At 52.7% G+C, this 17,252-nt stretch overlaps 2 protein-coding genes across 8 annotated transcripts; one reads left to right on the top strand and one right to left on the bottom strand.

Annotated features, from left to right (window-relative positions):
• Positions 1 to 2,585: 2,585 nt before the first annotated feature.
• Doc2a (double C2 domain alpha) lies at positions 2,586 to 7,839 on the top strand. Of its 7 annotated transcripts, none has more exons than XM_029480123.1 (11): positions 2,586 to 2,667; positions 3,652 to 4,004; positions 4,365 to 4,444; positions 4,637 to 4,711; positions 4,818 to 4,927; positions 6,068 to 6,194; positions 6,275 to 6,334; positions 6,418 to 6,581; positions 6,673 to 6,754; positions 6,846 to 6,942; positions 7,028 to 7,839. In XM_029480123.1, exons 2-11 carry the CDS (start codon positions 3,731 to 3,733, stop codon positions 7,171 to 7,173), a joined length of 1,215 nt encoding a protein of 404 aa, XP_029335983.1. In that variant the 5' UTR covers positions 2,586 to 2,667; positions 3,652 to 3,730; the 3' UTR covers positions 7,174 to 7,839. The 7 variants fall into 7 exon arrangements, with proteins under 7 accessions (XP_029335983.1, XP_021022106.1, XP_029335981.1 ...); XM_021166447.1 differs by lacking the exon at positions 2,586 to 2,667 and adding an exon at positions 2,700 to 3,179 and having other exon boundaries at positions 3,560 to 4,004; XM_029480121.1 differs by lacking the exon at positions 2,586 to 2,667 and adding an exon at positions 2,832 to 2,909.
• Ino80e (INO80 complex subunit E) lies at positions 6,720 to 17,249 on the bottom strand. The gene is given in 9 exon segments (XM_021166448.2): positions 6,720 to 8,125; positions 12,321 to 12,437; positions 12,771 to 12,882; positions 12,972 to 13,050; positions 16,147 to 16,199; positions 16,382 to 16,452; positions 16,611 to 16,852; positions 16,855 to 16,922; positions 17,178 to 17,249. Coding segments are annotated over 9 exon segments (1,020 nt in total). The 5' UTR covers positions 17,234 to 17,249; the 3' UTR covers positions 6,720 to 7,903.
• Between the last annotated feature and the right edge of the window lie 3 nt (positions 17,250 to 17,252).

Raw genomic sequence — 17,252 nt, forward strand, 5'->3', positions numbered from 1 at the left:
TCACGGTCTGCCATGTCCTTGATCCTGCCTTTGGGGGAGGCTTTGCAAGGCATGCTGGGATGAGTCCAAGATGTCCATAGTGAGAAGACAGCAATGGAGGATTCACTGATCACACAGCCCCTTTCCTTTGGTCCCTGTGTCCTGGCCAACTGCACCTTTGCTCTGTAGCGCTAGCTGGTCTGGAACGTACTACAACCGTGGCCTGGAACTCATGGACAAACTTTCTGTCTACACCTCCCAGGTACTGGGATTGCAGGCATGGGCCAGCAGGCGTGGCTTCTTCCTTCATGACCCTGGAGAGCTATGAAGGATGCATACTTTGTCGACACAAGGCCGAGTCTGGTCTTACACACAAAGATGACTGTAATCCTTTTCAATATTTACTGATTTGTGTAAGTGTTTCCCATGTCCCACATGTAGAAGCCAGAAGACAATTTGTATGAAATCGCTCCGTCCTTCTACCATGTTATGTCCTAGAAGCAAACTCAGGTTTGTGTGGCAAGTGCCATTACCATCTGAGTCACCTCACACCCTCAAATGTTTGTGATTTGAGTGTGCTCTTTGGAAGGGATACAGACACATGGCACAATTCAGAAGCATGCGGATGTGATGGCTCACACCTTTATTCCCAGTACCTACGGTCAGAGGCACACAGATCTCTGATGGCAGCCTGGTCTACACTGTGAGTTCCAGGCCAGCCAGAGTTACATAGTGAGGCCCCATCTCAAAGGAAAAACCATATAGAAAGTTGTATGTTGGAGGCCAAATCTTTCCTATACTTGCCCTTCCCTGTTCCACAGCAACCTCATTCTTTAGCGGTCACCATAGTTACCATTTTCTTGTGCAGTCTTCTGGAAATAACACATGAACAATTAAACATGTGTAAGGTCTTCCCCTCATTCAAACAGCAGCATTCCCATGGGCTGCTATGCACTCTGCATCTTGGTTTAAGTGAAAGAGAGAATATGAAGACAACTGTGTGTGTATGTGTGTGTGTATCTCAGAAGCCTCATTTTTCATGGCTGTATACTATTTTGATATGGGAAATTATGTCATAGCTGATTTAACCAGATTCTCATTCATGCACATTTCATTTGTTTTCTTTTTAGCAGTTGTAGGTAAGCCAGTTGGTGGTGGTGCATGGCTTTAATACCAGGACTTGGGAGGCAGAGACAGGTGGATCTGAGTTTGAGGTCAGCCTTGTCTAAAAGCAGGGTGAGTTCCAGAACAACCAGGACTATACTGAGATACCCTATCTCAAAAAAAAAAAAAAAAAAGTTGTAGGTAAGAATCTTGAACTATTGTGTATATTGCTGGGTGTATTGCTAGGATAAGGTCAGAGAGCTGGAGTTCCAAAGAGCATGCGTGTTTGTGATCCAGTGTCAGATCGGTTGCAACAGAAGTGCCATGAACTCATTTAATTAGTAAGTTAAGAGTGCTGAGGCTTGAATTTTGCCCATTTCACAGGTGACTGGTATTGTGTTATATAATGTGACGTTATATTATTCTTTTTAAAAAGTTTTAAAATACAAACATGTAAAATTTACATGTAACAACTACCATGTTATTATTATTATTATTTTTTTTCCCTGAGACAGGGTTTCTCTATGTAGCCCTGGCTGTTCTGGAACTCACTTTGTAGACCAGGCTGGCCTCGAACTCAGAGATCCGCCTGCCTCTGCCTCCCTAGTGCTGGGATTAAAGGTGTGTGCCACCATGCCCAGCCCATGTTATCTTTTTTATTTGGTGTTAGGGACCATACACTGTACCAGGGGCCGCAGGACTGGATAATGTTCAAGTGTACAGTTAGTCAGTATTAAGCATAGTCACATGTTGGGCAGAAAAATTTCTCTGTTGAGTCCCAATATTTAGTGAGGCTGACTTAGTGTCAGGCCAGTCCGAGATGAATCAGCCCCTGTTCTCTGCCACAACTCCCCGGCTGTAAACCGGGAGATTAAACTGTCATCAGAGCTGAGTCTAAGGGTTATGGCTAGAGGGATATAGAGAGATATGAGTGTGTGTGTGTGTGTGTGTGTGTGTGTGTGTGTGTGTGTGTGCACTCCAGAAGACTGCTAGGATCAGGTGACTGTAATGACCTGGAAGGCAGTTCTCAGGAGCAAAGGATCCTAGAGGTGGAGGCAAGGCTCTGAAACGGAAGGTTACCTGCCAGCTGTGGCCAGGGGATTCTTGGCTTGAAGGGCCTCTCTGAGGATTTGGTCTTTCCAGGAGGTAAGTTCAGGAAAGAAAGAAAATCAAAGGTTAGGGTTGAAGCCTCCTGTTAGCACACAGTCTGTAATCCCAGTGAGGTAGGAGATTCAGGAGTTCAAGGCCAACTCAAGCTCCCCATCTGGCTAATGCCCATTAAGATATTAAAAAAAAAAAAAAAACAAGACAGAAGGCTAGTGGCGAGAGGCAGGAGGCAGCTCGTGGTAACTGAAGGTTCAAGGGACAGAACTGGAGATGACAGAGGGTGGTGGGAGATGTGGGTCTGATAAAGAGACCTAGGTCCTAAGGGCTGAGTTGAATCACAAGATGGAAGGAGGGATGGGAAAGCCAGTCTTCTTTCGAATGTGGTTCCCCAGAGCGGCAGGAGCAGGTCTCTCCTCTTTCGCCGGCGGGTCCCTAGGTCACTGCGGATCTCTAAGCCACACCCACGGACACCCAGGGGTAGGACAGCTGCCCTTTCCTTTCCCCTCTGATGCTTTCTGGGATGGGGGTGTGAGTGGAAACCAGCGTCGCTATGGCAACCAGGCCGGGTGGTCGGGCCCTGGAGCCCTGGGAGCAAGCGAAGGCGAGAGGCGGGGCAGCGGGAGGCGCCAGGGTTGCGCGGCGGGGCGGGGGCCTGGGTCTCCCGGGAGGAGCTGGGGAACACCGGGCGCCTCTCGCGGAGGTGCACGCCAAGTTCTCGGGTGAGTGTGCACGCGTGTGAGCTGGCCCAAGGCGCACGGGCGGGCGTGAGCGCGAGCACACGTGTCGAGTGTGCACTCGCGTGCGTTCTGGGGCCCGTGTCTGGCCCTCTGCGCCCCGCGCCCCTCCCGGCCGCCCGCAGCAGCTCCCGCCACTCCCGCCCCGCGCCGCTCCTCGCTCGGTCCTCGCCCGCCGCGCCGCAGTCGCCGCCGCCGCCCAGCCTGCGCCCACGGGCCGCCCGTGCCGGGCACCTGTTGGAGGCTCAGGGACAGGTGCGGGGGCTGGACCGGCCAGGGGAGCGCGGGTGAGGGTGAGGGTGAGAGGCGGAGAAAACGAGGCAGGGGGTCCCTACCTTGGGAGAACGGATGACCCGGGTTAGGGATAGGCAGGCAGGCAGGCAGGCAGAAGCTTGGGCTGAGTGAAGAGAAGCCTAGAGGGGTGGGTGACACCCTGGCCAGCCCCGCGCCTGATGCAGAAGATGGCCAGAGCTTCAGAGCAGCAAAGGAGGGAAGCTGTGGGGTCTCTGGAGGACTTGAGGGGACGGGGACAGAGGGAGAGCCCAGGATGAGAGGAAAACCCTGGAAAGGTGACAGAGGGACAGTGTGCAGGTAGTGAGCAGGGTTAAGGGGGAGTCACGACCTGTCTGCTTTAGGGCTGATCTGGCAACCCACCCAGCCCCTTGTGAAGCCAGGCCTCCTGCCTGCCCACCAGCCAGCGCAGATTATCTTCTCCCTCGACACCCAGGAAGGGAGGGCAGTGAGGTTTCTACAGACCCCAGCCGGCCACTCCAGCTCTACACCCGTCTCCCAGCCAGAGGTGCTGCATGAGGGGCCGCAGGGGCGATCGCATGACCATCAACATCCAGGAGCACATGGCCATCAACGTGTGCCCTGGACCCATCAGGCCCATCCGCCAGATCTCCGACTACTTCCCTCGCAGGGGGCCAGGACCAGAGGGTGGCGGCGGCGGCAGCACGGGCTGCGGGGAAGCCCCAGCTCATCTGGCCCCTCTGGCTCTGGCCCCCCCTGCGGCTCTCCTTGGGGCCACTACACCCGACGATGGAGCTGAGGTAGACAGCTACGACTCGGATGATACCAGTGAGTCTGGGGGCTCAGCGAGCTTGCGGGAGGGAGCAGCCTCCTTGAATGTGTGTGCCTGGAGGATGGGGAGGAGGGAGGGCAGTCCCGCCACCACAGCTGCAGTCTGGGTGCAGATTACAGCTTCAGCAAGGCTCAATATTCAATATTTCTGCTGAGACACTCCACCACCCACACAGACAGTTGCGGCCGAGCCAGGGACCTAGACGCAGGCATGCACATGGCTGCTCAGCCTCCTGCACGTACACTGGCAGGCCAGCAGAGATGTGGACACATCCTTTTAGCCACCAGGTCTCACACCTTGACCTGGACCAAAGACTCATACTACCTTCTCTCTCTCTCTTCGCCCTTTTTCTGCAGCTGCCCTGGGCACACTGGAATTTGACCTTCTCTATGATCAGGCTTCCTGCATGCTGCACTGTAGAATCCTCAGGGCCAAGGTGTGTATCCCTCCTTCCTAGGCTGTCACCCTTGGGGAGAGGTTCCATCTTCCCCCCAATCAGAGGTACTCCTTCCTGCTCCTTTTGCATCTCTGGAACTGTATGTATCTGTGGGGGAATCTACTCCTGCAGGAGGCGGGAGAAAGGCTTGGGGGTCTAAAGTCCCTTTTGCATCCTCATTCTGTCCTCCAGGGCCTCAAGCCCATGGATTTCAATGGCCTGGCTGACCCCTATGTTAAGCTTCACCTCCTGCCAGGAGCCTGCAAGGTACGTCTCCTTCCAGGACCGGCTTGGTTTATGGGTCCCTTCCTACCCCCACCTTTGGGGCCTGGCAGGGTCCATGCATCCGAACCCTTTGTCCCCCATGCCCCAGGCCAATAAGCTAAAAACCAAGACACAGAGGAACACACTGAACCCTGTGTGGAACGAGGAGCTGACGTACAGTGGGATCACGGGTGACGACATCACCCACAAGGTGCTCAGGTGAGGGCAGTGCCTCTGGGCAAGCTGGCATTGTTTGTTTGGTCCATCTCTTTATGTCCCATCAAGCCTGTCTCATTGACACCCCACCATACCCAGTGGCTCCCCAGCCCCTCAGCAGCAGGTTCAAATGTTCTTGCAGGTCTTCTAGCCGAGGCCTGGGTTTGGCATCCAAAGGCCTTCAGCTGTGCCTACAAGTTATTGGCTTCCCCTGCCAACCTCAGTCTTTGATATCTGAGGCTCAGCCCCAAACATGCCTCTTCTGGAAAAAATTCTCTGCTCTCCAAGACCCCCTCCCAGAGCCTTACACATCCCAGGCTGCCTGCCCTATGCCATATCTACCTACAATCTGAGGAGGAAAGTCTTCCGGGTGAGAGAACTTGCCATCACCCTAGGTGTGAGAAAGCACCTCTAAAGGGGAGTGTGGCAGCTGAGTCCAGGTCAGGAGAAACTTTACTCATGGGTAATAGAGAGCTGCAGAGGGCTTCTTATCATGGGAGAGACGAAGATAGCAGCAGCAAAATTGGCCTCACAGTAGACAGTGGACCCTCAAGGTCACAGGCAGTGTGTTGTTTCTACCGGGTTGGCCCAGGCTAGCCCTGGACTTCGTGCCACCGTACCCAGCTCCTAGGGAGCATGTCTCTGCTTTAATCCTCATGACAGCAGCGTGAGGACACTTGGATGACTTGGCTTGCCCAAGGTCACATGGGTAATGAGCAGGGCTGGAATTTCAACACACCTTCACACCACAACCACTCTTGTCTCAACACCATACTGCTGCACCTGGGCCTTGCTCAAATGGGGAAAAAACAGGGCACCCAAGTCAATCAGGAGTCACTGGCTGGTTCCTACCACTGTCTGGCCATACCCACCCAGACACACATGTAGCGCTCAGCTGGCGCTTGTCCCCAGGTGGGGACTGGAGTTCTAGAAGCTGTGAGGACGCCCTGTTCCGCTGGGTGATTCTTGATAAGATACTGGACAGCCTTGGGCAGATCCACTTACCCTTCTCAAGCTCCCACCCGGTTTTACAGATGAGGTGAACTTAGGGCAGAGCTGGGACTGGTCCGAGGGAGGACCTTTTTCTCCCTCCGGAGTGGGGCTCAGATACCCAGGGGCCCTGACCTTGCAGTTCCCTGCCAGGATCTCTGTCTGTGATGAGGACAAGCTGAGCCACAATGAATTCATTGGGGAGATCCGAGTGCCCCTCCGGCGCCTCAAGCCTTCACAGAAGAAGCATTTTAACATCTGCCTTGAGCGCCAGGTCCCGGTCCGTGTGGGGCTAACAGGTATGGGGGAGGGGATCTGGAAAGGTCAGCTTGCCAGAACCTTTTCTTCCCCCCACCTCAGCTTCCTTCGCCCTCTTCAATGTCTGCGGCGCTGAGGGGTATATCCTGTTACCTGAAGGAGGTGAGGCACGTGATGCAGAGAGCCCTGTCTGGATGGGAGGTGGGGAGAGCCCGTAGACTCACCTCTGCCTCCTTCTCTGGCAGCTGGAGCAGGCAGAGCAGGGACCTGGGCTGCTGGAAGAGCGCGGGCGCATCCTGCTGAGCCTCAGCTACAGCTCTCGGCGGCATGGGCTGCTGGTGGGCATTGTTCGCTGTGCGCACCTGGCTGCAATGGATGTTAACGGCTACTCTGACCCTTATGTGAAGACGTGAGCCCTTGCCCAAGCCTGACCCCAGCCTAACTGCTCTGGGGCCTAGCCTGTCTCTAACCAACTTCACGTTCCTCTCTCCACCCCCTAGGTACTTGAGACCAGATGTGGATAAGAAATCCAAGCACAAAACATGTGTAAAGAAGAAGACGCTAAATCCAGAATTTAATGAGGTAAAAATGTCAGGGAGTAGAAATAGTTGGGCTGGGGACAGCAATGTGGTTAGAAGGCCTCACAGAAAGCACCGCCTGCCTTTGTTCTCAGGAATTCTTCTATGAGATCGAACTCTCCACTCTGGCCACTAAGACCCTGGAGGTCACAGTCTGGGACTACGACATCGGCAAATCCAATGACTTCATAGGTGAGTGGCGGAGCCCACCAGGTGCCCTGAGGGAAGTGGAGGAGAGTGGGCGCTGACACGTTGGCCTGCCTTGCCTGTTCTTCAGGTGGTGTGTCTCTGGGGCCAGGAGCCCGGGGAGAGGCCCAGAAACACTGGAATGACTGTCTCCATCAGCCGGACACAGCCCTGGAGCGCTGGCATACGCTGACCAGCGAGCTGCCCCCTGCAGCAGGGTCTTACCCTTTGGCTTGAGGGAACAGCAGCTGTCCATCACAGGCCCTCTGGGGCCGGGTCCAGTACCCAACCTTCGCACGAGTGTGTTGCACGTTTACATGGGGTGGGATGCCCCTGCCCCACACTACCTGTCTTATTTTGTGAGTCTCTGTGACGGGTCTGTCTTCTTGTGAGGGACTGTGGAGAGCTATATTCACATATGCAAACTTCCTCCTGCCTGCCTTGCTGTTACCTGCAAATATGCAACCACCCGTGCACAGGGCCACGTGGGAGTCTCCTGCCAGTGCCCCACCCCATCCTGCAGCTCCTTTCTTGGCCTTTCCAGGCTGCCTGGTCCCCTGCCCCACAGGGAGGGGATCGGATTAGGGAAGATTAGAGGAGGATGTTTCCAAATAGAGGAAAGGACAAGGAAAGAAGAGCCAACTCTTTAATACAGAGCCTTCATTAAACCCCAGCCCTGCGCAGCTGCTCTTCTAAAGGGGCGGCCACCGTAGGTCTCTACCTCCCTAAGATGTAGCAGACCCCTTTGGCCACTCGCTTAGATAACTGTTCCCTGGATGGGGCTGGGATGTAAGGGCAGGACCCTGCCGCCTTCCTCGGGGACATGTGCATGTTTACGCCTTTTCTGATTGTGTCAGTGGCCGAAGCATGGCAACTGGGCATCAATAAACATCTCTTGAGGAAGTGGGCTTGAGTGTGCTGGCACAGGAGGAGTGCTGTGAGGTGCCTGGCAGGTGGCACTGGGTGGCTACTCTGGAATGTCGATCACCAGGTCGTCATCTCCGTCCAGGGCGTCATCCCCGCTGCCTGCATCGCTGAACATCTGCTGAGGGACGGTGCTCAGGATTGTATGTGGAGGCATCTTGGGAGGAGGCAGGGGGGTCAGGGCTGCCCCAACACTGGCACCAGAACCCCTGGCTGGGAAAGCCAGTGGCCCACCCACAGGGCAGTCAGGGGGTCCAACCGCCATCTGCAGCAGGGGGAGAAACGTAAAGAGGTCTAGTCAGATGCATCAGCACGAGGAAGATGCACAGTGCCCACTGAAAGGCATTTAAGGTGTATGCGGGGGCCCACCGCAGCCCCTCAGTCTCACGCCATGAAGTTCCTGGGGTGAGGGGCAGTGATGGAGGCATGATGGGGATGGGGTGAGGGGAGTCTGACAGGGAGCCTGACAGAAAAGCTGGGCTCTTCCCTTTCTAGCAAGGCACTCTGGTTGCTCTGTGCCAGCAGTTACAGCCAGATTCAGGACCAGCACCTTCCTCCTGCCTCTGGGCACCACCTGCCACCACTGGTCGGCTCTCCCTCCTCCACCTGTGGGATTCACTGGGTTACAGTAGGCATCACAGGCTACCTAAGCCAGAAGCCTAAGCAGTAGCTTTGCTCCCCAGTTTCTATGACATTGTGGATGAGCCCCTCCTTGGGACCCCAGCAGCCACCAGCCTGGGCCAGGACCTTCTCTCAGCTCACCTGGTCTAGGTACCAGCCTCCTAACTGGACTCCCTGCCTTCAGCCTCTCCCAGCTCCAGCTCCTCCTCCACACTGCGGCCAGAGTGATCGCTCTAGAACACAAACCTGAGCATGTCACTCCTCTGCCTGAGGCCTTGGCCTTGGCTGCCCTCAGGATGGGCAGTGAAGTGTGCCTAACAGGCTGGTTCCATTCCATTGGTCAAAGTCACGCCTTGTCCTCTAAGGGTGAAAGGACTCTGCTTGCCCCACCCTGCCAGGTCCTCACACATCCTCCCTCGAGAGAACTCTCTGGATGCTTCTGACAGCTCATGCGCCATGGGCGTAAACTGAACACCTAATATGGCCTAAGTGATGTCTACCAATAATCTCTACTTTATAGACCATCCTAGAAGAGAGGTGGGGTCATATGTCAGAGGAAGGAACTGGTGTGGAAATAGAAGTTAAAGGAATAGGGTGCTGGCCCTCACTGTGTAGCACCCAAGGTGGCCATGTGGCTGGGGTAGCAAGTAGCACGTATGTGTGGTCTCTACAATGACCTCCTGACATTGCCATCCCTGCTTGGCCTGTGGGCTGCTCTATGCTTCTCAAGGACCCCCTCCCTTACCTCTGCTTGTGGAGTGATGTGAGGGAGCTAGAGAAGGCGAAGTCTCAGAAAACATGGATGGCAGACAGGAGAGCCAGCTCTGGAAAGAACCAGGACCCCTGTGGTGGTCTGAATGAGAATGCCTCCCCATAGGCTCTTATGTTTGAATATTTGGCCCCTAGCTGGTGACACTGTACAGCGTAAGTAGCTGGCCTTGCTGGAGGAGATGTGTCGCTGGCGTGAGGTTGGACTTTCCGAAAGCTCGCAGTCTTCTCAGCTAGCTCAGGTGCTCTCTCTCTCTCTCTCCCCTCTGCCCACCCCAGACTCACGGGTTCTAGTCCTCTAAATCCACAAGTCCCAAATAAGTGTCACAGCGATGGGAAAGTAACCGAGACAACTGAGCGCACAGAGAATTGGATGCATACACATGACTAAAGAGGACAACTCCAGGGGGCCAGGTGTCTACAGGGTCCCTTCAGCATCACCACCTAACTCCCCAGGACTCCTCAGCATGACCAAGAGCAGCCAATGTGGCTCTATGGGGCTGCCAAGGCACAGGCACTGGCTAGACAGGCTATGTTCTCGCCCTTCACTCATTTTAGCCTCTCCATGACTGAAACAGAGTTCAGTGGCATGCCCAAGGTCACACGGTGAGTATGTGAAAGTGCTGGATTCAAGTCCAGCTCAGGCCAAAGCTCCAGCACCCTTGCTACCTCCTCTGTCGCCCACCTAGAACTTCAGTGTGAGCATCGAGGCCTCCCTCACCTCTCAGTGTCCTTCAGCTGCACTGCACCTCCCCACCCCCCTCACCCCGGGACGTTCCTAATCTTACCGACCCTGTACTCCGTTAGCTCCTCCATGGTTCCCTGTGCCCGGAAGCAAAAGCACTTGACTCTAGCTTTTCCCTGCCAACACAGTCACCGCATCCAAACATGCCCAAGCTCTTACCTGCCCTAGGTTGCTGTGCCTTTTCTCCCACTGTCCTGAATGCTTTCAGCAAAGGCCAGTATACGTCACTATCCCAGTGCTAGGGGTCAAACTCAGGGCTTCGAAAATGCCAGGCAAGAACTTCTACTGAGCCACATGCATAGTCCTAAGAATTCATACTCAATCCTTGGGAACTAGAGTACAGGTAGTTGTGAACTGCTTTTCAGCTTGGGTCCCTTGGAATAGCAGCAAACCATCTTAACCACTGAGTCCTTTTTCTAATCCCAAGAATTCATTCATTCATTCTTTATTTTCCTCTCTCCCCTCCCTATTCCTTCTTTCTCTGAGACAGAGATACAGCCCCTGCTGGCCTAAAACTTGCTATGTACATCAGGATAGCATCAGACTCATAGAGTCACCTGCCTCTGCCTTCCAAGTGTTGGACTTAAAAGGTGTACAGCACCATGCCAGGCAGCCTTCACACTCTCAGTCACTATAAATACACTCTCTGATTCTGCTTGTGCTGTCAGAGCACCGAGAGCTCGTTAGCCTGGTTCCTATCAGCTTTGCCTCCCAGCTGGTGGGCATTACCATGTCTCATAAGCTTAGGCTTGCTTCTCACACTCCAGGGCTCTACCTTCAGCCTTCCCACTTCTCCATTCAGACAGCCCTACAGAGGCCCAGCTCACACAGGCACTGTCTAGTGAGCATCTCCAGATGTCCTCTCCACAGGTCTCCCTTCTAGAATCCGCTACTCCCATCCTCTTCATCTCAGGAAAGCTGCCAGTCTGCATCTCACTCTCGGGTAAGAGTCTGGAATCCTGGGATCCCTTCTCCTTCTCACAAACTGGGCCTCTCCAGAAACCTCGCAGACCTTCTCTGACATGGATCCATGGTGCACTCTGCAGGGTTCTTGCAATCACTGCCTTCTCACCATCTGACTGTACCCAGGCCGGTCTCCACAGAGCCATACTGTCTATGTGTCTAAAAATGCAAGCTGAACCAGACCTTGCCCTGCTCCCTGCCCAAGCAGCTCTCGCTCCACTCCCATATAAGCCTTAGTCTCTCTAGCCCCTCAGGCCCATGTTGGCACTTATCTGCTCTCATCACTGGCCCAGCTTCCTCCCCATTTGTTTTTGTTTTTTCTTGCTTGCTTGTTTTGAGACACATCCTGACAATGCAGCCTTGGCTGGCTTGGAACTCACTTTGTAGACCAGGCTGGCCTTGAACGCATAAGAATTCACCTACCTCTGTCTCCATAGTGCTGGGATTAAGGACACACACCCAGCTTCCTCATCTTTCAAGGAGCATGTTCACCGGACTGAAACCCTTTCCCAGACTCCTTGTGGCCTGCTTCCTGTACGCACTCAATAGCACCCTAGGTTATCCTCCTCTAAGTCCCATCCATTCGGTTCCTTTTTCCTACTAGGGCCAATCTATCTTACTGATCTTGTGCCAATTTTGCTAGAACAGGAGCTCTGTACAGGGTTGGTTTGTCTCAGTGTTTGTTATTACAGCTGCATCACTCCAGCTAGGATATTCGACACAGGAGGTGCTCCAGGAACACTTGCTGGTTTTACCTGGTTTGATCACTTTGAGTCTAGGATACTTGCTCAGAGTCACAGTGTTCTGAATTGTGGGAGCCTTAACTAGACTCTAAACCCCACAAGCCTGACAGCTCCAGGGCTGCATGCAGTACTCATACGTGTACAGAGACGCTTCCCTCTAGCCATGCTACAGGTCCTGGTCACACAGGCAGGCTGAGGCAGGACCTCAAGCCTCCTAACTGGGAGTCCTCCCAGACCACTGTACCACTGCTAGCACAGTCCTCCACTCTGCCCTTCAGTACTGAGCCTTGGCCTGAGACTAAGCAATTCAAATTAACCTTTCAACATTCCTGGACACTGGGCTGGGGTGTAGCCCAGTTGGTATGCCTAGCATGCACTAAATCCTGGGCTCAACTCTCATCACTGCATAAACCAGGTGTGGTGGCATACACTTGTAATCCTAGCACCTGAAAGTGGGGACAGGAGAACCAGGAGTTCAAGTTATCCTCCTAACTAATGCTACAAGAGACCTTTTCTCAAGCAAAACCAGTTAGTTCCTGTACATGCCCCCTAGTGTTAAGCCTCCTTTAGATCCAAGTCCTGCCTTTGTGGCCCCTCCCTATAGTCCCACATCAGGGTACCTTGAGTTTCCGGGGTAGGCGGGGCCGTTTCTCCAGCTTGGGCCTCAGGGGGCTGGGCTCAGGCAGCTGCAGGGCCAGGTAGTCAGAAGGGAATGGGGGGTAAGGGGGAGAAGCCAGCTGCAGGTGGGAGCAGGAAGATGGAGATGGGAAATGGAGTAGGTGAAGGGAGGAAATGTACACAGGAGAATGGAAAACAAAAGACATGCTGATGAGTGTGGCTCCCAGGCTCCTGAGAACAGAAGGAAGGGACAGCAGCAGGACTGTGTCCTGGGTCTGCCCCTAGTCCTACACAGCCAAGAGTAGGCAGCCCTGACTCACACCCGCCACAGGTTACTTGCTGGCCACATGTGGACACATTCTGAGTTGGAAGGACTCACCCTTGCCCAAATGACACCCACAGCATTCCCAGGCACAGTAGCACACTGCCTCTTAGCCTTGGTCCCAACTCACCGAGCTCAGGTATGGGGAGGGGGCCCCAGAAGTCTGCAGGGGAAAGCCTGTTGAAGGAGGCAAGGAGAGGCTGGAAGGGGATGGGACACCTCCCATGGGGGGGCTTCTCTTCCTGGAGAAGGATAGGGAGGAGAGTTAGAGGCAGCTGGAAAGCCCAGATCCCCTCCCTGCCCTGGAAGACTCTGGCTCCTGCTTGCTTACCTCTTAGGGGCTGGCGTGTCAGACAACTTGGGTGTCCCTTCTGTTTCACTGTTATCTGAAGACGCAGTGGCATCTGAATCTGTGGGGAGGGCTGGTCAGTGGGGTTGTAGAGTTCCCAATCCACCTTGGAGGTCTGCAACCTCAACACCATAGAGAGTGCTATGGTGACTTCCCCGCTGGCACACATGTGAGCATGTGCTTGGGGGGGGGGGGGGGGGGGGGGGAGAGAGAGGGGGGGGGGGAGGTCCTCGGCTCTCATATCTACTTCTCACACTGGAAGCTCCACGGCACTCTTGTCACCACATGCGACGTGCCAAGCTCATTTACACTCTTCTGATGTTTCTTTAAGCAGGGAAGTGGTAAGTCCATCACCTGTGCTTCCCGGATGAGCTCATGGAGCTCGGAATGTGTGTACGGAATCTGAACTCAGGTCTGAGATCCTCTGACCATCACAGGCCGCTCTTTCATGTGCCTTTAAGCAACCCTCAGCTTTTGCTCCATTTTCCTTATCTAGAGACCCCTCAAAACCACTAAAGCGCCAGGCGTGGTGGCACACGCCTTTAATCCTAGCACTTGGGAGGCAGATTTCTGGGTTTGAGGCCAGCCTGGTCTACAGAGTGAGTTCCAGGACAGCCAGGGCTACACAGAGAAATCCTGTCTCAAAAAACCAAACCAAACCAAAAAACACCAAAATCCTAAGGAGATGATCCAGGGCCTCTGGCGCTTCGGTTAATTGCTAGCTCAGTGTTCTTCCTAGGAGGCTTGCCATTCCCTCAGCACTCACCACACAAGATGATACATGTTATCTTGGATCCTTTACTTATATCTGAAACACGCTCAAGGTATGTGCATCCCTGGGTGGCCTTGAACTCAGATCTTCCTGCTATTCTCTCCCCATGTTTATGCTTATGTGTTTGTATGTGAGGTTCTTTCCAAGAGTATAGGTGCTTTTAACTGCAAAGACATCTCTTTAGCTCTTTGCCTACAATTTAAAGTTAATTGTAAAACAAAACAACAACAAACAACAACAACAAACTTAGGTTGGAAAACCAGCAATCTGTATTTCTGTTCTTGTTGTACACACCAACCGCACTCATGAACATCGCTCACCTAGAATTCACAGGCGAGCTGCTACTTCAATTCCTAAACCTCATAAAGTTGTTTTTTTCTCATTCATACACAGTTCAGATCATACATGCTTTTATGTGCTCTACAAGCTGGAACATACTGTTGACTAAGATGGCCCTGGGTGATCCTGGCTGGCTTGGAATTCAATATGTAGACGAGGCCGGCTCTCACGCTGCTGACTCTTTAGTGGAGGTATTAACATTAGAGATATGTTTCCCCAGGCCTAACTGGCTCTCATTTGTTTAGTTTTATTTGAGACAGGGTCTTATTTTGTAGCTCAAGCCAGCTTGGAACTTAAGAGCTATCCTCCTGTCTTAGCCTCCCAGTGCTGGGATTACAGATACAAGGCACCATGCCCAGGTGGCTTTTGCATTTGTAGCTTTTCATTTTTACTTAACGGCATTATGTAGCCGTGTGAACTTCTGGTTCTCCTGCCTGTACCTCTCAAGAAGGGCTGGGATTAAAGGCCTGCTCCACCTAACTTTGCTTCACAACCCACCCCCCTTTCCTTTGAAACACAGTTTCATTTAGCTAGGTTGAAACTTAAATTTAAGTTAAAAAAAAGTTACGTTTATTTATGTGTGCATATGGGTACACTCAATGTGGAGGTCAGAGTACAGCTGAAGGGAACCGGTGTCTCCTACAGTGTAGTCCTGGGGATTGAATTCAGGCAGTCAGGTTCAGCAACAAGTGTCTGTGCTCCTCAACAAGCTATTTCAAAAGAAACTAGGTGTGGGCTCAGGAGCTAAGAGCACAGCACTGGCTTCTCTTGCAGAGGACCTGGGTTCAGTTCCTGGCACTCGCTTCACTGCCTACAACTGTCTATAACTCCGAAGGGACTGTGTGTGCATGGCAGGCAGGCAGGCAAAACACCCATGCACATAAAATAAGTATCTTAAAAAATAAACCACACAGGTGGGTGGGCGTGTGGCACAAGCATGAAACTCTAGCACCGGGGAGGCCTGGTTAGGAGATTGTGAGTTCAAGACCAACTAGAGCTACAAATGAAGACTGCACCCCAACAACAACAGCAAAACATTATAAAGATTATGAAACTACATAAAATACAAAATTTCATGTTCACAAATAAAAATTCTAAGAAAACAAGAGCTGTTTTGTTTCCTAATATGCTGGCTGTGGCTGCTTTCACATGAGCTATGCAGTTTTTGCTTCAATGACAGTATTTTATAAAACAAAATACTTTCCTGACTCTTTGCAGAGGAAACCGCCAGCCTGTTATTCTGCAGTTACTGCCGTCTTTAATCCTCATCAAGCTCTAGCCATCACTTAAAATCCTAGTTTGTGGTCTGGAGAGATGGTACAGTGGTTAAGAGCACTGACTGCTTGCTCTTCCAGAGGTCCTGAGTTCAATTCCCAGCAACCATGTGGTGGCTCACAACCATCTGTAATGGGGTTGGATGCCCTCTTCTGGTGTGTCTGAAGACAGCTACAGTGTACTTATATACATAAAATAAATAATTCTAAAAAAATCCTAGAAAACCACTTCAATACCATTAGTGTGTTTGTGCAGATACCTACATGCTATAGGGAGTGTTTTGAGATTAGAGGACAGCTTTCAGGAATTGTTATTCTCCTTTGTTCTTAAAGATTGGGCCTCAGTAACAAACTCTATATATCTGCCTCTGGCATGCACTACAGTTTACTTTTTCACTTATTATAGGCAACTGATAGAAATGACAAGCAGCCAGAGGCTTCCTTCATTTTGCTAGCCTGTGTCAAGCACAGAACCTAGAACACAGTGGATAAGGAAATACTTGAAAATCCAGAGGCGTGGTGTGTTCTTGGGAGGCAGAGGCAGGCGGATTTCTGAGGCTAGCCTGGTCTACAAAAGGACTACACAGAGAAACCTTGTCCCGTAGGGTGAAAAAAGACAAAACAGGAAGAAGGAGACAGAAGGCAGCAACTAGGCTTAAGAACCATTGAAGGGGCTGCATCAGCTTCCGGACCCTAGGAGGGTGGACCCAGGAACACGTTTTCAAGGGCCAGTATCTCATCTCTTCCTAAAAGTGATCATGACTTTGCTTACCGGAGGAGTCTTCATCCACGTTCTCATACTGCAGAAGTCGATCTAGAAGGAAACTGAGACAAGTGGGAAGGAGGGTGGGTATCACCATTTTGGTGGTCTTGAGCCCTACCTAGTCCCTCCTAGGAGACCCACTGGACCCTCCTAAGACTGCATGCATTTGGGGTCCTGTTCCGGGACGGCGTAAGAACGGATTCCCTGGAAGTAACAGTGCCCTCGTGCCCACAAGATGCCTTACCTCTTGTCTCGGGAAACCTTCAGCAATTTCCTTTGCGCCTTTCTGAGCTCCTCCTGGAAGCACTCGTGCTCCTGTGGCGGACAGGGCGGGTGCTGAGCCAAGAGCAATCCGTAAAAGACCCAGAACCCGGAGACATCTCTCCCTACTCACCCCCTTTACCACATGGGTAAACTGAGGTCCTCTCCGAGTTAGGCCTCACACTCCACAACCGCCCCATGCCGGCACTCACGTAAATGAGGAACTTGAGCTTCCGCTTCAGATTCCTGTATTTCTTTTTGTAGTCCACTTCGCCGTCCGCTGGTCCGTTCATGACCCGCCAGGGAGAAACGCCCCGGAGTAGAGTTCCGCTACCCAAGTCCGCCCGGCCTCTCCCACCTCCACTTCCGGAGACTTTGCAACGCGGTATGAAACGGACTACAACTCCCAGCGTCCTCCGCGCGCGGGGAGCGTAATCACACCGCCTGCCCTCCTGGGCAAGACCCGAAAGGAACGCTGCTTCCAGTGGCTTCGCGGTGAGCTGAGGTCACAGAGGAGCTGGACACTGGGAGGCGCAATTATTGATTGTAAACTGTTTATAAAGATTTGGAGCCAAAAGAATATAACCAGAAATTCAGTATGTTGGCGAGAATACCCTCTCCCTTCTGCCTTTCGAAACAAGCGACCTAACTTGTTAATCCCGACCACAGGGGTTGATTGAACTGATTACATTATAGAGACTGCCGGCACCGAACCGGCTTCTAGCGAAAATTTTAACACGTAGTTTTAGTAAAGAGTCGAAACCTCGCTCAAGACCCACCAGCTGCTCAGGAAAAAGCAAGGTCTGCCAAAGTTTTCCGTCCCAGTGCTCCACATCGGAGGCTCAACGGTCCCT

Source organism: Mus caroli, chromosome 7 (assembly GCF_900094665.2).
Source record: "Mus caroli chromosome 7, CAROLI_EIJ_v1.1, whole genome shotgun sequence".
Classification (NCBI taxonomy): domain Eukaryota; kingdom Metazoa; phylum Chordata; class Mammalia; order Rodentia; family Muridae; genus Mus; species Mus caroli.